Genomic DNA, 26,417 nt, shown 5'->3' with positions numbered 1-26,417 from the left:
TCTGGGGCACATGTGGCCCCAGGCCCCTGCTGTTCCTCCTCAAGACTGAACATTTAAAACAAGTTACAAACCACTAGTTGTATTTAAATACGGTTCAGAAATGACATACAACAAATGGGATTTGTAGGTTTCCATAAATGCTAATCAGGAGGGGAGTTTGATAGTTAAACTTAAATCAACCATAGTTAATAGCAGATTATTACATTTTCTGTGTTCTGGTGAGTATCACAGTACCAAGATTGTGTTTGAAGTGAAATCTTTCAACAAGTGTTTGATTTGTTGCCTCTCAGGATGTATTACAGTACCTTTGACTTGGATTTCTCCAGTTAATGACCGAATATCTGCAAATGGCATCCCAAAAAAACCTTGTTCCTCTCTTAATTAGCAATGTATGCTAACATTGGTGATGGTGAGCATGGTACGCTGGAACGTTTTCCTTCTCAAGATTAAAACAAACACGTTAGCCTTCTGATCTCAGCATTTTGCTCAGAGCACTGCTTTTAAGTAGAGCCTCACAAGCCACTAGCACCGCTAAATATGTTTTTGATGTCCACAAAAACTACATTACATTACATTACTTACATGTGTGCAACACTTTACCCCAAGACCAACATCCTACTGATGTTACTATAGACAAATAACACACAAATCAATAGATTCAGAGTTAGACGTATAGTAAGAGCGGTTCAGTAACAGCTGGGCACTGTAATTTTTAGCAAAAATAAATAGTGCAGTCTTCAGCTGTAGATAAATATGCATTTGGTGGAATATGAAACACTTATGGTAGTAAAGTGGTGGAAATAGGATTGAGACATATAAACTATAATGTTTTTTTTTTTTTATGGCAATGAAGCAACATGTCACCCTGTGCAACAGTGTGGCTCATTGTAGTGTTTGATATTTTGACTTAACAATGAACTCTGATACGTCAGAGATTGGAAAGATAAATAATAATTTTTATTAGGATTATGTCAGTGTTGTTTTTGTCTTTTTTATTCTATTTATTTGCAATAGGAAAAATGTGTTATATCACCAGTCTTGTTCTTTTCGTATAGTTTATCACTGCTACCGTTTTGTATCTCTCCATGATCCACTCAGAACACTTACACTCACTCTCACAGCCCACACCTCCTTTCCTCCCTCCATCTTCCTCCTCTCTCCCTTAGGTACTCTTGAGTTCAAGAGCTCTCAAAGCCTTTTCCTCAGCGGTCAATAGCTCAGCGAGACCCTCAAATGGAGAGAGAAGAGAGAACTCCTTGGCTGCAGCCTCTCCTCTGTATCATTTACAGTCCAGTTTTACCCTGACCTCATCCACTCAGCCCTTTTTATTACAGCACCCCACGAGTTGGCAACGCTCGGAGGTCGGCAACAAAAAAAATGTAAACAGTAATGTCTCTTACATTTTTGAATCTTAAGCAAAAATAAAGAAGAGAAATGTGATTTTTTTTCACATTTCTCTTCTCTCAGAAAGTGGTCCCCCAGTGGTCCCCCAGTATGTAAATAGCTAAGTTTAGCTTATGTGTGTGCAGGTATGTGCATGTTTAGATTTAAACTAGGTGTTTGTGTGTGTATGTATGTATGTGTATTACACATTTTCAGACTAAAGTTTCACTGTGTTATCAAACACAATTTTGTTTTGCTTAACCACATAAAATGGAGAGCAGATGAAGATTCAGCTGATTTGAAATGCGTATCAGAAAGTGGATGCCCAGAAGAATTAACTGACACAACTTAAAAATAAAAGTTGTTACGCACTGATTGTCATACACTGTTAATACATAGGTAACATAGCACGATGACATATCTTTGGATGCTTGTCATATATCTGGTGTCTCTTCTACTCACCATTGCGATCTATTGCGAAGGGCGTGACGCTTGTGGTGATCTGGTAGTTACATATCTGGCTGTACTGTGGAGAGCAGTCCTGGTCAGTGGCCTCCACCTGCAGGATGCTGTCATAAATCTTGCCCTCTGTCACTGCGGCGTGGTACTGGGGCTCCCGAAACACAGGAGCGAACTCATTCACGTCGTTGACCTGGATGTGCACCACCGCTCTGCAGACAATAGGGGGAGACAGAGAGGCAGGGGGAATGGAGATTAGTGTAGAATATGATATCATCTGCATAGAGTGTAACTGCTGTAACTGTGACAGACCTTCCCTTTTTTTAATGTTTCATTTGAGAAATAAAAAATCATTTGATTAATTTATCAGTTATATAAGACATATAGCATGATTTCAAGCACACATTGGCCAGTAGTTGCATACAGACCCTCATGATTCTCAGAGGATGAATCTTGATATCTTTACCCTGCTTTTTAGTCTAGCATCAACCTGACATTGATATTGGAGCTTTTAGGTGAAATGGAATAAAAACTATTGGATGGATTAACATTATATTTAATTGACATATTTATTTTCCACACAGGATGAACTGTAACAATTTTGACGATACAATTAAAAGCAAAACCATCTCTCCTGTATTATTGCTGTTTAATAATGATCAGCAAATTAATGTATGTTAAAATAAACTTTTTCAATATACTTATGACCAAATATTAGGATAATCTGGCCTCTGTTCTTACATTTTTACCATTCACTGTTTTTGTTGGTGCATCTTCCAAATCTATAAAAAAAAATGTATATCACAAAAATATAACTTCTAGGATATTTGAATATATCCAATAAGCATTTAACAATGCCTCCATATGAATTGAATTATTAATGCATTAACCCAAAACCACAAATCCTGCTGCCGATGTCTTTCTCAGCAATTGTCAGGCAGAAAAGAACACTGCAATTAAGGTTTGCTGTTTTCAGTTTCATTTATGCTGCCACAGCAAAAAAAAAAGGGGGTTAGAGAGAGACAAAAAAGAACAAAGTGGTTTTATAAATGGGAAAAGGTTATGTGTATATTCACGATTCGGCCCATTGTACCTAATCACTACAAGGCGCTTCCTGAAATGCATTACAAAGCTATATGTCTTTGAAGTCGTCACACAGGAGGAGGGATATTAACATTCTTTGAAAATGCAATGGCAAGAAAGAGTAATGACTGCAGCCTCTCAAATAATGGCTGAACCTAACGAGCAGAGTTCCCTACCAGTGATGAATTGGATTGGTAACCAGTAGTCGCAATGTGCTTTATGTAATTCACTGTCTGACCTGACCCCATGGATTGCTTCGATCGCATCGCTATCGCAAAATAATCTCCCGGATCGCTTCCTCTACAATAGCTATACACACCTTACACAGTGTCCCAGTGCACTTACCACACTAATTAATCATTCCATAAGTCACACTTCATGAAGAAGGCCAGTGTGCATCACTCTAAAACATGCCTGTATCGATACTCTACAGCAGCCAGAAGGCAGGAGAAGACGGCCTGATCAATCCTTCGATTCGTTGACTGACTGGTGATGGACGACGCTGGACCAGATTAATACAGTTTTAAGCTGTGGCAGAAGTAATGCTTTGCTTCATGAGACAAAGGGGCAGAGATGAGTAGGTGGCTTATAGGATTAGCTGGTGGGTACAGTAATAACTGTGAAATTATGCAACAACAAGGAGCCGTGCGTATCTCTTCAACATGTGGTCAGCTGGAGATGGAGACTGGACGACAAAGAGGAAGACAGTGTGGAGGCTGAGACCGGGCAAAATGGATTTCCACACTGCCTTATCTGTCCCTGTCACGAGCACACAAACACAGGGGGCCATTTGTTTTAAGCCTCTGTACACAAACACATGCACAGTTGAAGGCTTTAATTGAAATCCTAAATGTGTAAACAACTGGTGAAAAAAGACAACGAAATGGAAGACAGGCATTGTAGGGTGTAAAATAGTACATTTATATTTTGTTACTTTATACTTCCACTCATTGGTTTAATCTACTGTGTTTTATTTAATAAGGTAATATCTAGTTAAAATATTTAATATGATGTATTATTATAGTCAAGTCAACCCAAACAATACCAAAAGCACTACAATGAGCTCTGCCTGCCTTCCATCATTCAGTGAGGGTTTCAGAAACTGTGGAAACTTCATGGAATGGAACAGATCAGAGTTGCAACACAGGCATCTGAACTCCAAGATTAATGGGGGTTGTGTCATTTCATGCAACATGGTCAAGATCTCAAACATTCATAATTGAGCTTATATATTCCCTCCTCCTCCTTTCCTCATAATACGGATGTCATCCTCCACACACACACTTCTTCATCTCCCATTTCTTTCATTATTATCTGCATCATTCATTGTAACTCATGTCATTTGTTAGTAACTAAACAACTCATAATTTATGAAGGGCTCTATGTACGGAGCCTCAAACCTGACAAAATGTAAAAAAGTCCAAACCATAATATTATATTTATATAATATATTACCTGGTGCCCAATGCCTCCGTAGCAAAGGCATACACTACAAAACGAACAAAAAATTTGACAGAATCTCAGTATTTGCAATATTTAAACAAGGCAGAAAACTAAATAAATTCTGAAATACAGTTAATAAATTACTAATTATTGTTGGTTAAAAATTGTTTAAATAAACTGTATAGAGCTTTAGATATTTCCATTGACCTCCAACCAGCCAATGATAATTTATGAATACTTCAGACATACATTATTAGTCCTTATTGACAATTTGTCTTTGATTTTATAAAACCTTGGTATACATTTCTATGCTTTCAAGCAAATCCATTTGCTATAAATATGTGATATACTTCAAAATTAAAATTATATTTTATATATATATATGTTTAAAAATAGCCTTGACTATATGAAATAAGTGAATTTAAAGAGAGAAAAAACTAAATTAAGTATAACTTTTAAAGACTTAAAGATGACAATACTGTGTGGGGGTAGCTTGGTCAGATGTGATTTACAGTGGCCTGGGAACACAAACAAACAACCCCACATCTGTCATCACATCCTGATTCAATTGTAACATCCAGTCCTCACAGAAATATAGGAAAATCTCCAAAGCTGTTGTGACATCGGCAGAACCCTGTGTTCACGAAGGACCATTACTCACAGCGAGGAGCTGCTGGACGAAATAGGTTTTGAGGGCCTTTACAGGATCTGAATAGTTGTTCCACCACCAGACATAAGTCGGGAATACACAAAAAAAATGTGTATGACAGTGATTCATCTTTTAGGATTAGGATTGGTGGGATGTTAATGGTGGTGCTAACAGCAGTTGAAAGGCGGCGATAGGAAGAAGTGACGTATGATGGCAGCAGCAGCGTGTGCAGTGAATCCCTCAGCCAGCTTTGTTTTGTCATATTAATGACGCCCTCGCATAAACATTACCCCCCGGTATGCACCACTCCCCAGTGGTGAGGGAAACATATGCTCTGTTCCACCGAGGCTTGTACGGAGGGACTGCGGCGTGTGTGTGTGATCATGTATTCATGCACACAAATGCATCATATATAACTAAATAACTGAGAGTCAGTGTGAGTGTGCGTGCGAGTGTGCGTTTCTCTGCTGATGGCTCACATCTGGACCAAACAGACGTCTGGCTCTCTAGGGCAACAGTGCGTGTGTGTTAGTGTGTGTTGTGCGTGTGTCTTTTCATGCTGCCGGAGCGTTGCCAGGTCGAGTCCATGGTCGCCATTCCCAGTGAAAGGCCACAGCTCACAGGCAGAGGGTCCGAAGTGAGTCAGGGTGACACAGTAACACAAATGGTTTCTGTGGAACCCCCCACCCACCACCCCCCTACTCTCCACGGGTGCAAGACTTATCACAACAACATTGCTGAACAAAGTGGATGGAAACGAGAGTCGTGGTGATGGATATCCAGAGGAACATAAAAGTCAAAGGTTAAATAAATAATATCGTCCCAGCTAATGAGGAAATCAAATCTGAGGCCTTGTTTTAATTTGCTGTGTGAACACGTCATGTTTAAATAGAAGCTGGGTGTCTGAATGTTGTTGTATAAGAAATGTGTTTTCCTTTGCTGCACTATACACTTCTTTTAGAAAAACACTGCTCAGCAGAGTTTTCAGGGTTTTCCTCTGTGTTAAATCATGTGGATCTCCACATCAAAAAGCTCCCTTGGTGTTTGTGCAGTTGGCAGAACGCTAAAATGTTTTAATGGCCAATGTACTGTACATGACACTGAGGAGTGCCAACGTGAGAGAGGGAGACTGGCATCAAGCCGGGCGGATAAGCGGTTGTTAGGAAAAATACTGCAAATACGTTAACTGACCCACTTTCGTCCGAGACAGCTGTCATTGGTTAAACTCCCTGTAAGCACAGACTCCAGTCTTCAGCTGCAGATCCATACACTTCACTGCTAATCCACAGACTTAATTATACAACTCAAATAAAGTTGGGTTTCAGTTTGACTTTCATTTCATTTGCATTTTTTCTTCAAACTCACGCTGAAGCCTCATGTTAGTTTCTGCCGAACTTCATATATTTCTACACAGAACCAGGAGTGAGGTTTATAGTTTCCATCACTCAGGCAATATCTTTGGAGGAGATATGAACAAGTGGAATGTTTAAAAATCTGTTTCAATGGAAATATGCAGGTAGATTTGAATCGCAGTAAGATCTTTAACAAATGATTTAATAATTCATCAGCCTCATTAATATTTTGGGGGATTATGATGATACTGGTAAGATACTGATTAAACACTTGAACAGCCCCACTCTACACGTTGTCCTTATCTTTTTGTTATCAGCTGCACACTCCTCTCAGCCCCTTTGTCTCGCAAAGCATGTCTTGGTGCGCTATGCTGAAATGACTGAAATCATGAAACATATCTCCATCCCTAAGGTTTGTGGTAAAGCTGATCTTCATGCACTTCACATCACAACCGGTTGTGGTTAGAGGTGGAGAGCCAGATCGGGGAAGTGATTATTGGAAAAGTGCCTGACATCAGATACGTCCAACCCAGGTTGAGGGGAGGGTTGTGAAGAAGTAATCTCTATAAACAAAATTCTTTATGTGAATATCGAGAACGTGTACGGGACAAGATTTGGCAGCTGGTAGTCTTCTGGTTTCTGTTTCCTGGCTGACCAATCACGTTTGAGCAGATTGTGTTTGCCCACAGTCTGTGTGGAGCGCAAAAGAGGAGGAACATATTGACCGAAATATCATCGGCTATTAGCTTTTAAAATGATCTTCACTCGTATATGGATAGCTGTTATTAGAGACTTACCAAAATGTCGTGTTGAAGTAAAACACATACGAAAGGAATCACTGTTTGTGTTTAATGTGGAAACAAATTTGACTTAATGGATAAAAGAAACTAGTCAAAATGAAAACAGTGTATGGCGTACAGAATAGAGGCTGTTGCACCCAGCGGGGAATTAATCATCAGATGATATTTGATTGGCTCTGAGGTACAGATTCACTCAAATTCAATCAAACTATATTTGTATAAACCATATTCACAAATCACAATTCGTCTCTTATGGCTTAATAAGGTGTAACATCCTCTGTCCTTAACCCTCAACAATATTAAGAAGAAAAAAAAAATCCCTGTTCTCTATTAACATGGATTAAAAAAACGTGTGGGGGATCCCTGTCACAGGACGCACAGAAGTGCAGTAGATGCTGCGTGTAGCATCTACTGCACCGGGGCGGTGTGGCCTAGTGGTTAGAGTGGTGGCTCTCCAACAAGAGGGTTGCCGGTTCAAACCCCACTCTCTCAAATCTGCATGCCAAAGTGTCCTTGGCAAGATATCGAACCCCTAAATGGCCCCTCATAAATGATGAGTGTACTAATTGTAAGTCGCTTTGGACAAAAGCATCAGCCAAATTACATGTAATGTGTATGTGTTGAATTTATCAGTAGCTTTTAAAATATAACATTAATATATTGTTGTTGATGCATTTAAACTGTTTTACCAGGTAAGAAGGAGATGACCTGAGAATTTGAACTGCCTCTAACGTTGGTTCGTGCTGGATTCACTGCAATTGATTGTGGTGGTTTAATCAACACATGAGACATGTCTCTGTCGGGGGTGCTTGACTATTCCGTGTTTCTTTAAATGCTCTCCCTCTAGGAAACACCATTGTCAGTAGAATATAAAATATTTCATCACACCTGACTGATACCAATGTATGATAATACGTTTTCTTAGAGGATCAAAAGTAGAAAGACGGAGACAAAAATGTTCTGTTTCAGCAAAGTGAAGATGGCTCAAGTTACAGATGTGGAAAAGGTGTTAAACTCTGACTGAGTGTTCATCTCATACACATCGTTCAAATGACACTGACGCATGTTTTATTACTTTTCCGGGATGTGAATATCTCATGAGAAAATGAAAATGCAGCGTCGACCTATTCAAGTGCCAGGTGTGATTTCAGTCCAGCTAAATCAAATGCAGACACAATCAGATAGCAGCTGCATGTTGATGCCAGGTTAGCATTGTTCCCTGCCTATTACATATTCATCTGCACTCATTACTTATCAACACTACACACAGCCACTCAGACAAAGTCATTATTAAAAGTCTCCCACGCACACACACACACACACACACACACAAAGAGAGAGACTCAATTAATCTTAGTCAAGAATTAGCAACACCGGATAGTAACCTCATCAATATTCAAGGATATCCCACTTGCGCATCGCCCAGCACCCTGAGGCCCTAGCACAAAACTCAACAGGAGCCATGTGTAATCTCAATACAAGGTGATTATAATGCATGCTAATCCAGTCCACTGTCGAGCTTCACGTCCAGATCCCACTTACCCCTCATCAGACAGTATGGATCAAATCATCGATGGGTGGATTGGACTATCATGCAGCTCTGAACGGAGGAATATCGACAGAACTACACGCAGGACATCAGGCTGTTATCCCTGTACAGTTAATCACATAGTTAGAAAATTTATCGTTAGGCTTTTTAACACACATTTAAGAGCAATTCTTCACAATTAAACATCTGAGTGGCCATTTGTCCAACTTTACTGACGAGTATTCAAGCGTCTGCCGAGGTGCGGTGACACCTGATCGTGGTTTGAATCTGGGATGGGAGCGGGTGTCACTTTCGTTTCGTTGGGTAACTGCAGCAGACAGGCACAGATGGTGCAGCTCCTGCTGGTGCATATTCATAACTGAAACCCAGAGACTGTATTCTCCCAGTTCATTATGGTAGCCAAAGATAAACAGCATATTCCTGCACTAGATGTATTTTTTTTTGTTCACTCTATCTCGCCAGGAATAATAATCATATCACCTAATAGAATTTGACAGAATGAGGTTTCACTCAAGTGTGACAAACGAGAAGTTTGGAATCTTGTTGGAATAAAGCAGTGACACATTGACAGCACTGCACAGTGTCTTGTCTGCGTGGCGTCCCCTGGTCCTTCTCATTGTAGGAATTTGTAACGACAGCTTATGCTAACGAGGCTGCGCTTTTGGCCCACGTCTACACTCCACATTTAAAAAAGTGACTTTTCTTTTGTTAATCTTGCCTGTTAATCTGTAGGTGGTCCAAGTGGTTGTCTATGGGTTTGAGTGTGTTTGTGTGAATGTGAGATGCAAAATCAGCTGATCTATTCCGACTTCCGCAGCTATGGTATTTGTGTTATTTATATGTAAATGTAGGGATATCAGTGTGGATGTGACTCTGCATTTGGGATTTGGGAGTGTGTGTATCAGTCTGTGTGTGTGTGAATTTGTGTGTGTGTCTGTGTGTGTACATCGGCTGTCCTTCACATTTGTTGAGATAATTAGCCTCTCCAAACTGCTGCGAGGTGAGGACACACAGGCCTCTAAGAATCACTAATGATGATTTTAATCACTGTAGCCCTGCCTACGTGGCCACAGAGACAATCATCAGAAATCAGCGAACCTACCCCTGTTATGAATTAATTAACCCCTCCACCCCACCGCACCATCCCCATGTCAACCGAGCAACAGTCTCCAGGCGTGTAACCTCTGGGCCACTGTGTCCCACCCGTGCTGCGGTTAAGGTGCGAGACCTGGAAAGGTTTGTGAATATCTCACGCTTCGTGAGGAAGTGAGACCTCCCTCGTGCCTTGTTACTCCACGTATACATGTAGAAAGTCACTCGGAGAAAAAGGTGTTAGTGTGTGTGGAACTGTTCAGAGCAGTAAACTTTTTAATTAGTGAGATACTATTATTGTTTTTCTTCCACTCCATCCAACCCCAAGGTTCAGTATTCACATCTACACCAATGCGAACCCTTCACAGTTCAATGTCAATAGCTCCCATGGCAGATGTCAGCCCAACAGTGTTGCAGCATCATTTGGGTTTTGTGTAAATTTGACCTAAGCAGGGACACTTTCAATGAGCTCAAGGTGAGTTTTGTCGTTTTGCTGAGAAGTGATTGAGTCAAACAGGGTGATTTAGAATCATAAAATATCCATGCACAATTATTTTGTGCTCTGACTCAGAAAGAGGCGGGTTTTAAATGTCATGTCTCTCAACCCTGCTGACAATGTTCCTGACAATCCCAACAAGAAGGGAGATAAGACCTTTACCGCCTTCACAGGATGATTCCATATTTCAAAGTTTGATGTGGCATTTTCGAGCAGAAAAAACAAGAAATTCCAGTCGTCGTAAGAGGCAGATTTCTACAGCCAGGGCTGAGGAAACAGACATTTGTGAGTTTGTACCAGAGAGAGAGGGACTGACAGGGAGGACAGCGTCACACAGCAGGAGCGAGCTGAGCTGGAGTCAGCCTGGGTAAAAAACGACGATGGGAATGAGAAGTAGGCCGGCAGTCAGTAGCAAGCAGGGCAGGGAGGAAAAGAGGATAGAGAGAGAAGTTTAAACTCATCCTGTGTCACTCCTGATCCTCTCCCCTGTCCTCTTTAGCTGCTAATTTTCTTGACTGCCTTCCCTCTCTGCTGTTGATGTGTCATGTGTAATTTGAGCAAAGCCTCGGGCAAAGCTTCTTCCTTATCCCTGTTAGCTTCTTTCTAAATCAGAGCTGGCGAGCGAGCAAGTGCTGTGGCGAGAGGCCAGACACGTCCTCTGAGAGTTGCCAGGGAAAGGACAGGGCCATTTAAAGTGTCCCGAAATTCACTTTCCCCGCAGCGTCGGCCTGGCTGCGCCCAACCCAACAGGGTGTGCATTACAGTGACCAGTGTGACATAACAGGGCGCTTAAAAAGGGACATGGTCAGAAGCACAGAGAGGAGGCCACGTTTGACCAATCAGATTTCCTCCCTCGGCCCCTACTATACCAGAGTGAGTACTCTGCGTGTCGGTATCACAAACAAATATTTTTGTAACATTTCCTGTTGGACAACTGATCAAATAAATACAGGGGGGCACGAAACAAAATTATAAGATAACAAAGAGATTCAAAACGGCTGACCATACTTTCCACATTCCTTGTATGCTTAGAGTTACGTCTTCCATTCATATCAAAATGGAGATCAGTGTTAATCTGCCAGTCCACGCCTAGTGTACCTGTCTCCACCCACTCCTGTAGGGGTCCACATGCGTGGACAAAGACATTTACATCAAGGACCATAGCCGAGCCCAGAAGACTGGTGCCTTCACAAGTCTATGTCCAAAGGTTTATTTTCATTTTAAAGCTATTTGGAGGGACCCATAAAATAATTTCACCGCATATTTAAAGATATGTAGTCTGTATTATTTTTTGTACAAAAACAGGACCCAGCCTTATGACTCCTATGACTTCTAAATCTGCCTTCGCAGCAATATGAAAATAGAAGCAGAAATCACCCTCTTTACCTTGTACAAACTAAAGTCTGTCTCTCTCTCACACACACACACGCACACAGCAAACGCGTGAAAATCCCTGAAGCTAAAACTCGTGTGTACACTATGTGTCAGTATGTACACACATATATAGGTGTGTGTGTGTGTAAGCATCTATAAGCCAGAAGAGATGATAGATTTCCGTGATCGGTTCCATTTTTGAGGTGGTTTGAGCGGTAACACAGCGAAGGGAGATTCAAAGGGATAAAGTCGACAAAGGCAGTCGTATGAAAGGCTGCATGGAGAGCAATTTCAGACAGAGGCTGCTTTCAGGAGAGCCAACAAGTGTGATTAATAGTTTTTATCAGTTGACCTCTTTAAAGCAGTCAGTGGCGTCGGAGGAGGTGGGTGATTTGCTGTGTTTGCTCTCTGGGATGCAACTGGAGCCACGAGAACAGAGGAGGAGAAAGAGCTGGAAACTAATACTGAGGGTTATTTGTATCAAATTTAAATTTGGGGTAAAGTGTAGTGAAAGTAAGAGGTTGTCTCCTTCAAGTTTCATCTCATGCTGAGAAATTTTGAGCAAATTATTTACATTTTGATGTTTGTTTTTTCAACCAGCATTTTGCCTGTTAGGATATTAGAAACTGTCAGTGTGCTCTGGCATAGCTGATAATTTGATAACTTGATCCGTTGTCTAATAGAATGATGAAACATACCAAAGTAACTGTTCTTTGACATCATTTAGCTGAGCGTTTTTATGACTTCTTGGCAAATGATGAAATTCAAACTTATTCAAAAAATGTACTTAAATCTACGACTGTGAGTCTACAAATGACCATGAGAAGTGTGCATGGATACATATCGTGCATGTATCGGCATATTCCATCAGGCTTCTGTGCTCAAACCCTGGTGTGCATATCACTTACTTGTGGGACTTCTTGCCCTCCGTTCCCTTGGGCCCGGAGCCACAGTCGTGAGCCTGTATGATGAAGGTGTATTCCTTCTGCAGCTCGCAGTCCACCAGGCCGTGGGCCCTCAGCTGGCCCTCGCCTGACGTACCGTTCAGCACCACCGCTTTGAACGGAGCCTCCAGCCCATGGATGTTGAACGCACAGATCTCCCCTAGAGACCAGGAAGAGGAGAAAGGAAAGGAGGAGGTCAGGCAGGTGCGATGGTTCACACAAGAAATCCTAAAAGAGCATATTTGTGTAAACCGTATGCAAAAGTTTGACCTCTGTCATCCAGAAACAAAGATGAAGCAGTGGCCATGATATAAAACTACAGGACTGAAATTTTTTCCAGAACCTGCAGCCTCTCCTGCTTCACAGCTCTAGCAGGACAAATCAAATACAATCATATGAGCAGAGCAGGTAACAAGATAACTGTGTGGTGCTGCATTGGGATGTTGGAGGAAAAAGACAAAATGGAATAAAACAAGGTAATGTTGGAGTTTTTTAATAGAAGAAAAAACAAAACACAAGTGCAGTGCCTGTTGTAAACACCTGCTCGGAATGCACTGTTTTTTTGTTCTGTGGTGATCATGGTTGAAGTTTTCTTTCTGAAACTGTCAAAGTGACCGGCAGTAATTGAGCCCCACAGAACCCTGCTGCTCCACAGAGCTCTGAAGCTGCCCCCCCCACTGCCGCACAGAGAGCCGTTTATTCATCTATTGTTTTCAAAGTTCAGTGAACCTCCACTCAGAAAGACAAGCTGGAGAATCAGTTGTTCTTGCCTTTCTTGTGAACATGCTCGTTGTTGTGATCAATGAGCACCGGTCGCCTGTTTATTACAATGTCATTAACATTTACCACGTCTCCAAATCGCTTCTGAATCGACACCCACTTCTGTCGGCCCTTAACTACACATACAATGTGTGAAGCCGACAAGTTGAAATTCTCGAGATATGCGGTCCACATACAGACGGCCAGAGATTTCTGAAATTAGAAGATATATGTATAACTTTGTTTTCCAAGTGAAGTCTTTAATTCTTGCATCCTTGGATGTTTTATCCAGTACCTCTAAGTCATTGTTATGCCACACAGGTTTTTTTAATGCTCTATTTTTATGACAGTATGATTTTTCCACCATGTGCACCTGACAGCTCACGTCAGTTTGAAAGAGGCTGGTGAAGACGGGGAGGATCGCTGAGCCTGTGCACCGAGGAAGACATCAGCCAGAATGTTGGGGCTTGTTACTCTTCTGCATCACCAAACGTGAACACAAGTGTCAACTTCAAACTGCTTTTATTTTTCTCTTCTTAAACCTGTGTGTAAACAATTCATGTTGTTTAGGGACAAAACTTATTTTAGTCTGTTGTCATCTACCTTCCTCAAACTTTTCTCTCTCAGATGTTCCTGGAATTCAAACAAGAAACTTGAAGTTCTAAAGATTTGTAATCTTTTGAATAGTTAATGTATCCTGGCCAACTTTCACAGAGTTTCCCTCTGGTCCGTCACCTTGGGTAATGGCCACTCTAGAGTTTCATTTGTAATATGACAAACTGACATATAGAAAAATAACACATCTAGCCCTGGAGTTCTTATAAACATATCAAGCTCACATTCCTTATCTTATCTACTGCACAAATGTTCTCATCACAAAGGACGCCACAAACCAACAAACAGCACGATCGAGTTACTTGTGTGGTTTAAATATAAGCTCAAAGTCACCCTCGTGGTGAAATGCAAAGGAGGAAAATCCATTTAAATCCAGAGTGAGCAGCTGACACGGGAAAAACAAAGGAGCCAGGAGGCGGCTGACATTTATCAACAGGCTGCATAAAAAAAGAACTTTCTTTTCCTTTTTTCTTTGAGAGCTGTCATCGTCTTGTGTTTCAACTTGTGGGAATTGAGGAAATCACTTAACGCGTCGGGACTCACACTCTAACCTGTGACGGCTAATTGCACTGATATCCCTTAAACGAACAACGAGGACAAAATTGGATTCCCAAGCAGCTTTGTTATGCATTGCTTCTGGCAAGTTCTGATAAGAGCAACTTTATTTTCCACCGCCCTCCCCTTCTCCCCTTTCTCTCCCCTGTCATCCCGTTCCTGTCATAACTCCCCCCACCCCTTCTTGTCGGGGCAGGGCTCTGAACAATTTCCCCCGACGAGGTAGAGGCAAAATGATAACGAAAAGGTAGAAGCAAGGGAAAGGGAGAGCAGAAACGAGAGAATAGAACAAAGAAGGGTGGGGGTCGACACTATCTGCACGCTGTTAAGACTTCCCCTTTGCATTGCCTGAACAATGACTTATCACAGTTAAATGGGGCCCCACAATGTGGAGAAAACACTGCTTGCCAGGGAGAGCAAAATGATAAAAATGGCACAGAGCAAACGGTGTGCGACAGGGAGTGACAGGAGATGCAACAGTCTCAATGTGCGACTTCTCTCGATATTGCACAACCGTAAAAAACAGGCAAATGGAAAATCCATCACCGTTGGAGCGAGAAATAAATCCAATATACAACAGGCAAGTGCAGAAACTCCCCATCAGGCGGAATATGCTGAAGATGTGCTGATGGGGCACGCCCACAGCTGAGTGTCCTGACATGCTCCACGTGATTTAATTGCACCAGCAGTGGGAGGACCTCCCACTTTAGAGACTCAAATGAAGTCAGACTGCACGTGTGTGTGTGTGTGGGGGGGGGGGGGGGGCTAACAGACCTGTCACTTCTTCTTCTTGTTTCTCTTCCTCTCCTTCTTCATCCGACTCTCATCTCACTACAGATCTGATCAGTGTTCTGCTGCCACCCGCAGAGAGGCAAAGATGGCTGGCGGAGGAGGGAGGGACGCTGGCGATGGAGCGGGCCCCGGCGGCAGTAGGGGGAACAGATGTTGGGCGGCTGGCACTTGGCAGAGGCAGAGAGCTCACAAACGCTAATTACGGCGCTAAACTGCTAGCTAAATATGTGTCTCCGTGTCGCATTAGGCTTTTAAGGGGTCGATTTATAGTCAGAGGGAAGTCCGTCTTTCTGACGGGGCCCATTTAAAAGCAATAGATGCAAAATAATGGATATGTATGCGGCAGCACTATTCCCTATATTTTAGGTAGTTGCAGGGTAAGCGTCACTGTTCAGGTAGTCAAGATAATGAATCATTGTTATGATCTTCTGTGCTCCATGTAGGATGGTACTAATATTGTTATTTTAACTGCACTTTCGAAAACTTTGATACTAACTTCCTTGACTTTGTAGACAGTTGCTATTTGTCTTCTTTTTTCCTATTACTTTATTCTCCAGCGCTGTGATTAGTAACTCTCCCTTTGGGCACCATTACGTATCCATTTAATCAAGTCTAAATTAATGACTGTCTATTAGTCATTGGGAATGTGTGCTCAGGACCTAAGCTGCTGTCCTGTTGGTGTCAGGAGTCCTGCAGTGCTGAGCACCTCAAGGGAACCTGGCACCTGTCCACACCAGACTATCTTTGAGGACACAGAGCTCATTATCAACGAATGCAGAGCGGCTTAACTGGCAGCAGCGGCCAGTGTTTGCAGAGTAGGAGGAGTGTGACAGAGTATTTGGGGGGCCATAGTGCCACGGAGCCCTAAGTTATTATCAAAGTCGACAGAGCATTGCTGATGAGCTGCCTGCAGCAGAATATACACACTCACTCACACACACACACACGTGCTACCTAGGCTGAAAAAAATGAGATGCTCTGCAGCTGTTTACTGAGCGTTTGAGAGTTGAAGTGGAGATATCAGGTCAGTCACACTGCTGAGAGGAAGAGGAGGAAGAGCGAGATATGGAAGGAGATGAAAAGAGGAGCTGATGAAGATGGAAACATGGCAGCTCCCATCTCCCTACTGGAGAGTGACCAAAGCACAGAGATGAATACACACACCTGCAAACGTGCCAGTTTGGAAGCTGAAATCAGGGCGGACATGCTTCTCATCCTCCTACTGTTGGAATACACGCTGGATAGACGGCAAGTAAATCAGATTACTGGATATCCCGCTGGCATCGGTTTGCTGGCACCAGAATGTTTGTACTCACATTGTCTTAATATTTCGCCATTATTTCTAAATCAACCATACTTGAACAAGCGCTGCTGTGTGGAATGCAGTTTACCCAGTTGTCATGATTTCAGCTGGTAGATTTGCCATCAAGTTATCTGTTATATTAGTCACCCACATGACCCACTAATTCTGCTTGTCATTTAATCACAAACACACAACCATGCATCTGCCGGCACTCTGGGAGATGTGGATACACACTCACTAACACACACACACACACACACCAGCACAAACCCTCTCAGCTGCAGTGCAGAGATAGACGTCAGCCTCATAACTCTCCAGAGGGGCCGAAATTGAAAATGCTGTAATTACCCTCTTCATGAAATTAGCCAGCCGAGGAAAAAACAGAATTGAGAAGCTGTCTATTTTGGAGATAAGGATTATTACCAATCAAGCTTGCATGTTCTGACTGGGGCGCATGGAACTTGGAGTGGTGTTTGCGTTCATTGTGTGTGCGTGTGTATGTGTGTTGGGTGGGGGACTTTTAATTAAAGACACACTTTCTCAACAGGGGTTACGAGAGAGGGGAGGAAGTGTGTGTGTGTGTGACTGTCGTGGACTGGGCGTGAGATGATTTACTCAACCTCGGCATTGCCGCCTCCCTGCCACCTCCCATCCATCGTCTCCTCACTGTTAATTACATTAAAGGCTCCTCTTACAGAGTTAATGACATCCCACTGTCTTGTAACAAAGTGAACACCCACCATCTGTGTGTGTGTGTGTGTGTGAGAGAGAGAGAGAGAGAGAGAGACAGAGAAACAGAGAGTGTCAGAGTGAAGGATGGAGATTGCATGAAGGAAAACAGTAAATATGTATAGTTTCTGAATCTTTAATGGTTTGGTTTGATTTTCAAAACAAAGGCAAACATAGTCTAAAGCATTCGGATCCAAAAACATAAAATAAGGAAGGTTAAAAGAATCGTAAACGTCCATCCACCCATCCATTATCTATACTGATTCTCCTTTGAGGGTCGTGTAGGCTGGAGACAATCCCAGATGAAACTGGGCTGGGGGGGGATACACAGCTGAAATGTATGTTTTTGCATTAACAACGATACTACAGGCATTATCCTCACATAATTGTATCTTTCCATCGCAAACACTGCTGTGACCTTCGCAAACCTTTGCCATTTTATTCTCACTCGGGCTCCATCAGTCATTTTCGGGACTTCTTACTCTGACATGAAATTTGCGTTCTCACATACAGCCCTTCTAGTTAATTCATGAAAATGTCAGGAATTCTGTGCCTTTTGGAAAAGCTATAAACATACTCCCATTCCCACCTACAGATAATTTACAGTCTCCCGTTCCCCTAACCTGCATGTCTGTGGGAGGAAGCCCAAGTGCCCGGAGTAAACCCACACAGACACAGGGACACCATGCACATTTCAAACAGAAAGACTCCGGTATGCTTGAAGGTTCGACCCCAAGAAACATTTAAAAGGTGTTTTATCCATTGAGGCCCCGGTTTTTCCTGTTATAACCACCATGACAGGGTCGGCTTCAAAGACACAATAAATTAAGATGATTCAAGTCAATGTAATAAGGGATCATTTGTCTCCTCTATCCGGAGAGAACTAATTCCCACTTCAAAGAGAGATCAAAACTACAGCTTAGAACAAAATACTATATTGTGGCGTGCACTCATGGATGTGTCCTCTCACCCAGTGGGTTGATGGGTAATGTTAAGGGCTGTAGCTATAGATACTTCCCGTATGGGGAACATGTGCCAGTTCTTCCTTGCTACTGAATAAACGACAGTAAACAGTACCTGCGTCTCTGCCTTTCCTTGTCTTGCCCCTTTATTGTGTACACTAATGTTTTGGTGATTATTTAAGGTTTCAAAAAAAGGAAAAAAAAAGGAAAGAAAGGTAATGATCCTGATGATTTGCAGACTGACCCTGACGTGAGGTGTTCCCAGTGATAGTGTTCCATTAGGCGAGGAGTGACTTTCTCTTCTTCTAAGATAGGGTGAAATGTGAATAACAACGATCATCATGATGAAGTGAGGTGAATGAGAGTAAGTCTGATGCAGAGTAGCACCGCTGGCAGCAGCTGGTAGAGCGATGCCCATGCTTCTTCATCTCATCTCTCTTCCCGGCCCCGACTGCATCAATGCTGTTTGGTCCCGGGAGCTTGAAAACGGCCTGTTAGCTCTGCCAACTGTGTGCAGAGCCATACACCCACCTCCCGCTATACGTCGATAGAGTTAATCACAATCCCCAGCGGGCGTTGTGTCAATTACACCGGCCTAGAAATAGAGTGGAGCCGAAGCAGTGCTGTGCAAGTGTCAAACTATCAATAAGAGACTGGCATCAAACGCAGCACCAGTTAAAGCATCAAAGTAAACACAAACAACTCAATTCAATCAGCCTGCGACTTGATGCTTACATCTACTCAAGGCTTTTAAAAGCCATGGCAGCTGAGAATAATCACATTTCACACCAGTGACATAAAAATCTCATATCTCATGTTTATTACATAATCTAATGAATTTAACTATGAATTATTATATATCTACTTCTTGAAGCCTTCTTTGTAGAGTCCTTACAGCTCTCTGAGATATCGCCATGTCATTTTTAATACTGTTATGATATTTTTGTCCTGCCTGACAAGCCCACTGTGTACACTGACTGGATTTAGGGCATTTACAGTAAATCTAAGCCTGGATTAATTATTTTTCCCTGATAATTGGTTTTTCTTGTATATTGATTCTGGATTATATTCGATTAAATTAAATTATAGCTCCACTCTGATACTGATAACTCCCTCCTTACAAGCATGTATTTCCACTTAACTGAGGATATGATAATTTGTGTACATTTTGACTTCCAAATAAGGATGGACAAGGAAAACCAAGAGGGAGATTTACAGGCCGCTAAATATGAACAAAACGCAGTCAAGGCGATCACATTAAACATGGAGAGAAATCAATAATTTCCATTCTCTCATTCTGCTAATAGAAACGGCCTCGGGGGAGAGTATGTGTCCTTGTCTGAGCAAGGCCGGTTAGAGTTCAATGTGTTCAAATATCCGTATCAGAGTTTATGACCCCCATTAATGCCTGTGAGGATGCTTCATGCTCAGCTGAGCTGCACGATGAAGCAGAGCCCAGCTCCTCGTTGACACTCTCTTTGACCAGGGATAAGGTTTATTAGATCATAGGTCAAAGAGGCAGAACAAATCTGACAGCAGCCACACAACAGAATATACAGAGTAAGTGTAAATCTGATTTAGAGTCGAGCTGTCTCAGCTGAAAAAATCAACCTTGTTTTTATTCCTTTATTTAATGGACCATATATATTGAAAACTAGTTCTACTGTCTGGAAACTCTCTTAACAGAACAAACTTGAAGGTCATAACAGCATTACATAATCTGGTTAAGCTCATACATGTTTCAGATGTTGGTTGAGTCTCAAACTAAAGACATTAAAAACTATTTGCTGCTTTCACTTTTGGGTTTTGGGGATTTGGCAGCACTGACAAAAGACCCAGCGGTGAGCATGCACGTTAAAACGTGTCCAAGTTGAGATGTTTCCCTTTGAAAACACAACTTTTTCTCTCCTTGTCAACCTGCTGTCGAGAAAGAAGCTGCATGTTTCTTGGCTAAGAACATAAAAACATCACGCATATTAAAACGCAGCAGCTTGGTGAAGGAAAAGAATAGCTTCTGCAAATGGATGACAACGACAGTGGTTCATTTTAGGTTATCATTGTGTGTCAGTAAGCTGAACACAGGTGATGTCATTAACCTAAATTCATGTCGATTTTATCAGACCGTGTCCTAACCATCAAATAATGATTGTATCAGCGCGGCACTGCGGCTCAGTAATGACTGCATGGTTAACATTTATGAGCCGCGAATAAATCACCATTTCATTAAGGATTTATTGTCTTACAACATAAACAGAAATATACATGATGTAAATGAGCATTACTAAATGATGACTATAGCTCTATTAAAACCTACTGTAGGTGCCCCAGAGAGCGAGAGGACAGTCGGTGGAGGTTTTTACTCCCATCTCTACCTTTTTCCGCGATCAATCACTTTAAATGTTGATATGGCCGAACAGTCGTGCTTCTAACCTTTATTTATGAATTTAACATGCGAGCATGAGTCACTTTTTACCAGATGGATTCAATAGTTTCATTGTTGCCTCCAGCTTTTGTATTGTTTGGTTGTTTCAGGCCTAAGCCTCTGTTAAAATCCCTTGGAATAATTTGTGTGGGAGAAAGTTGTTTCTGCTTGATCCATTTCAGTTATATATCTTTCTCTTCCATCTGACTGCCATGATTGCCGTGTCGTTTGTAGTTCTCTGAGGAATAAGTTTAAAATTATGTTTCTATAGATCTCTCCAGGGATGACTCACACTGGAATATTATTTTCTCTGTGGGTTGTGTTTTAAAGGGACAACATGTAGCAAATCTTCATGAAAATGTTTAAAAACATTGTTGATTGACAGACACAAGGCGTCCGGAGTCATATGTACGTTTAAATAAAATAAGGCTTTGTGTAGAGACAGTTTTAATGAATCTGTTTTATTTATCTACATTCAATTATAACCCACTACTCAAAGAGGGGGCAGGACCAGGATCAGCAGGCATGGTTAGAAAAAAAGGATCCTTAGTGTAAACAAGCTCCCTAAGATCCTGCCCTCCACAGTGCCCAGTGGTAAAAGAAAATGTCCCAATTCCATTATGTAGTACCACACTTCCCAAACACTGGCTGCAGTCCTGCCATTTAGCCATCGATCACCTCATTGCGTGCCGGCAGCTCCAGCAGCTGGTCCTGGCTGTTCACCATCATCATCACTGAGTGTTACGGACTTGGCTCCATCCACACAATGGATATGGCTCCACTCAGCTGGCCTTAGTCTGCTCATGATTCAAAACAACCCGGGCCGAGGCCAGAATCGTCAAATAAGGCTTTGTCCGTTGCGTTTAGGGCTAAATTCAAACAGGACGCGACAAAGTTGAGATACAGATGGGCGATAAGTTACATTTGAAATGCTACAGAGAATCAGTTACAATACTTACATGGGGTCATTGCAGAAACCATAGACACATTGTGTCCCCACGGACCACAGCGCAAAATGTATGCTAATCTTGTGTTTGCTCTATTAGGGGATTTGAGAGGAAAACAAGATCAGAGGTTGATGTTGCTTCAACATGGCGCCAATATCTCTGGTGTATTTTATATGTAAATTGCTATCAGTTACATCACCCCGCTCACGCAGCCACAGAAACAACGAGGCAGGAACCTATCCTTTCTGTTCCGAGTCTGCGGTAATGAGCGCATTAGGCCGATGGCGCAGCGAGAGGAGTTTAGGAGTGATGAGCTCGCTGGTGGAGCAGTTGCTGCAGACGACAGCCTCAGGTGACACTTCTACTACCACTGCTGGCAGTGTTTACCTTCGGGGGGGGGGGGGGGGGGGGGGGGGGTTATGAAAGGAAAGAGGGGAGGGGAGGTTGAGGGGAGAGTTAATACTGTGACGCCCACCGTGTACAGTGTGTTACAACAGCCGCAGAGAAAATAATGTTCCAGGGTCTGTGAGTCGTCCCTGGAGAGAACTAGTGAAACCTCTTTCTGTACTTATTCCCCAGTTCACTACAAACAACAACGCAATCATGGCAGTCAGATGGAAAAAAAAAAGATATATCTGAAATGTATCAGTATTATACGACGCTATGCACAGTGGAAATATTGACGAGCCATTTCAAACAGAGACACATAAATTGAAAATGTAAAATTAGATTTAGTCAAAACGATGCTCAAACTAAAGATGAAAAGATTAAAAGTATCCTACAGAAATTCAGCAACAACAAGAAAATGGAATGCAAATCTAAAAGATAAGCATTACAATGAATATTGGAAAATGTTAGATTCTAAAATCCAATGCTGTTTCATTCCTCCTCAAACTTTTCTGCTTTATTCCCAGAGAACTCTCACAATAGACAAAGTAAAAAGAGATATTCTAGCAGACATGTCCTGACTTTTAGTCTCTTGGATAAGTTAAACTCTAAAAGTATCTGTTGTTACTAATACTTTGTTTTAAACAGGGTTTCCTTCATCTTCTTTTTAAGGTCTATATAAACATTCAATCATTACTCACTATAATGTAGTTGTTAGCTGAAGGGAAGGGAAAATGTTAAAATGTTTTTTTACTATAAAATCATTCATGTCTCTGTTCATACAGCTTCACTAATAGCCCAAAGAAGCTTATATTGTTATTCAGCTACATGCAACATTTATCAAACTTCCGTGTGTCCTTGAGGTGTCTACTTTTCCCCCGTTTTTGGTAGTTTTTCTTTAGTTGAGGGTTTTGGACAGAGGATATGGCACCTTCTACATCTTAGAGCCTTATTAGGCAACTTGTGATTTGTGAATATGGTTTACATTTGATTATGACTCTTGTAATATTGGTAAAGATTAAAATCTGATTTCTTATATATGATTGACCGTGTGGAAAATCTTGATGATATCATGACGGGTAAACAGATAATTGTGCATGATAGAGGATCTTAATTAATGCCCTATTGTTGTCTGTTATTGAATACAAGAAATTAATTTGTTTGTTTCTTCTAAGAAGTGATTTAATGAAGACATTCTGAGGATGTCTGTTAAATGTCCTTCGAGGGCTTTTAAGCATCTTGAAACAGGGATCAACGTTCTCTGATTATGTGCTTCACTGATTGGCTCTTGGGGAATAACAAAAACACACTGGACCTCAGAGCGATAAACCAGGCTGCACTTACCTGTAAGGCCTTAGACATTAACATTAAACAAGCAGACAATCTGTGTCAAAGCCTCAGGTGACACATTTCAGTTAATAAAATCATCGATCAGAGGGCTTTTTCTGTGTTACCGGTCACGTACGTTTTCTGTTTCCCCAAACACAAACAGAAAAATGTTTTAAGGCAAAAGGTTCTCCAAAACTCTCATTGGAGAGAAGTTTGCATCCGGGCGAGTTGTGAAAAATCACTTCTTCCACCTTGGTCTATTTGCACCGTCGGTCCACCATCGCTCACTGATACCGTTCATGTTGTGGGCTCATATATTGGAGTGTGAAGGTACGGACGCCTCTGCTCAAAATGTGCGTGTGTGTATGTGAGAGAGATCCAGAGTATGAAATAATGAAAGGCAAGAGATTATGCTATAAACAATAAACATTAAAATAATTCTCTATAGACTAAATTTGCCATGCTTTTTCAGTGTCTACATCTGTTTGGGTGTGTGTGTGTCTGTTTTTGTCTGCGTGTGTGGGTGTGTGAGGGGGGGTGGTTTGTGTGTGAGCGTGGTAGAGAGAGACTTCAGAATGGAATTACTGATAACAGCCTGCCTGATTTGGCCTCTTGCTGTTTCTACACCTGCCTCCTTTTGTAGAGCTGTGTGCGCACTTGTGTGTGTGTGTGTGTGTTAGTGTGTGTGTGTGCGTATGTGTGTGCGCGTGTGTGTGTCCTTACACTCTCTATTCCGAGTGTGTCGTTCTTGCTGCCTCCCAGCCAAGCAGACCTGCTCAGACTGAAAACCCTCAGTGATTGGCTGGCCGACTTGAGCGGGAGAACAGCTCTATGCCTCCTCTCATTTATTCCTCTCATTCGCTCTCTCATTAATTCTTGTCGTTCCGTCGTACCATTCCTCAAATTCAAACTTCTTATTAAGTGTCTGTCAAGTCTGCCATTTGTTCACACTGCTGCGTAGCTCCATTCCTTCATTTGCCCTTCATACCATCCTTTCTTCCTCTTTTAGCTTGACCTTGCTGGAGAAATACTGCTGTGTGTTTCCTCTTTATACTTGTTTTTCTAAGCCTCATTTAACAAGGTATTTTACCAAAGAATGCTTTTGTTTTACAGATCAAATGAAACACTCAAGTGTCTTAGTTAACAGAAGAGTTATGCACACCGAATCACAATGCTCCGTATCACTCAGTGAAACTAAAACTGAACACTTTGAAAAAATGCCAATAGGATGGCTTGACACCAAACCCTCCACCTAGTCGTTCCACACGTCTCTCATCTAGTGATAAAACTCTGCTACTGTTGTGATGTGACTCAGCTCTGGGCTGAGAAAATATTGATAACTATTTTTTTATGAGGTGGTGTTTTTTATCTGATGAACATGTGAAAATGGACACGCCTCTACGCCTATAAGAAACAAAAGGACAGTTGGGCTAATGGACGAGTCATGTAACCAGTAGAGATGTTCTGGAAGCGATACCAGAAAAAATACCTCTGATAATCCAGGAAGTGGCAAATCTGGCATTGGCAAATATGTGAATCTATATATGTACCGATCTGATTCCACATCTTTAGAGTAGGTGAGATTCCCCGAGATAAAACTGACATTTTCTTTGCCTGTTTATCACTTCTTATTCACAGCTCTAAAATAGTGGTTGTGCTTAGCTGCCGCTGACAAGTACTGTTCAGGTATGGCTAAAGGTAAACTCAAAAAAAAGTGTGAGAGTCCCACAAGTAAAATGGAGACATGCACCATGTGCAAGAAGTCAGTTACATTTCAGACTTTCATTACAACACTTGCTCCGTTAATTAACATTTTAGCATTCTCTGTATATATTGGCACCTGAAAGGGCTTAACCTGAGCCAGGCCATCCAGCTACTCCAGCAATCATTTATTCCACAAAGGATGAGACATATACAGCTTTGTTTTATTGAAGTTGCTATTTATTTAAATGCACTGGTATTGGATCAGTACTCTGTATTGGCCAATATGTAAAGTCCAGGTATCAAAATCGGTTTTGGGGAGGGGGAAATGGTATTTGTACGTTTCTAGAAATCGAGTGTCATGTGAGACAGGCTACCGCTGTAGCCCTATAAAGGATTCATGTTCAATTTACCTGTCACTGCTATCTGCATCACTTTGTGAAACGATAGACTTTGTTATCTAAATTTTCAAGCCTTTTCAGCCTTATTTACTATCAAACCTTGTTGAAGCTGCTGTTGAACTTGAATACCGCCTGTACATGATGCTTTGCAGTAATCCTGGTTGAATCATTCAATGAAAACATATGAGAATATACAGTATATAGAAGTCATACTCTACTATTATTCAAAGCACAGCCACTATTAATGAAAAGTGATTAAACTTGGCAACACAACGAAGGACTTTTCCTTTACATCGTTCAGCTGATTTGTGATTAAAAAGCTTGTGATAGATCAGAGGATCTCATTTTTCACTGTGTCACTTCTCATGCTGCAGTGATTCCACTTTACAAGAAGGCTGATTAATTAGACCAGGGCAAGGCAAACTTAAACCTAAGAAAGTGCTTAGCTTGCACAGAAAGTATCTGCTCCCACGACACAGACACAGTTTGTCTAAATGAATAAGCTAAACATAGAGCTCCGTCTTACAAACCATAATGTTGACTTATGTAGCACTGACAGAAACACTAATATACTGACTGGACCTGAGCTTTGGGATTGGTTTGGCAAGCAGTTTTCCTTGGCTCACATTTATAAGGCTATTTAACAAATCAAAAACAGATTAGCTTGTGAAAAAACAATAGACTGTCGTAAAAGGGTACTTTGTACAGCCTGTTTTGTCATCAGAACAAAGTAATAATGCAGTAGGATTCTAATATCTGGGGTTTTCCTAGGTTTATGCTGGGCTTTGGGGGTTGGTAGTTCTCTGTGTGTATTTTCACATCTGTTTGGATCATAATCCTGGCGATATCAATAATAAAAAACATGTTGTTGTTTTTCACCGCACGCATAAA

At 41.6% G+C, this 26,417-nt stretch overlaps 1 protein-coding gene across 1 annotated transcript in view; it reads right to left on the bottom strand.

Moving 5' to 3' along the window:
- The window catches only part of LOC133952426 (calsyntenin-2-like), a 238,150-nt gene that overhangs the window by 84,453 nt on the left and 127,280 nt on the right, over nucleotides 1-26,417 (bottom strand). The window contains exons 3-4 of the mRNA XM_062386854.1: nucleotides 12,589-12,784; nucleotides 1,846-2,054 (exon numbers count right to left, since the gene is read on the bottom strand). Coding sequence (XP_062242838.1) covers nucleotides 1,846-2,054; nucleotides 12,589-12,784 — 405 coding nt within the window. The remainder of the gene's footprint in view (nucleotides 1-1,845; nucleotides 2,055-12,588; nucleotides 12,785-26,417) is intronic.

Source organism: Platichthys flesus, chromosome 4 (genome assembly GCF_949316205.1).
Source record: "Platichthys flesus chromosome 4, fPlaFle2.1, whole genome shotgun sequence".
NCBI lineage: Eukaryota > Metazoa > Chordata > Actinopteri > Pleuronectiformes > Pleuronectidae > Platichthys > Platichthys flesus.
This window is presented reverse-complemented; position numbering and strand designations above follow the sequence as displayed.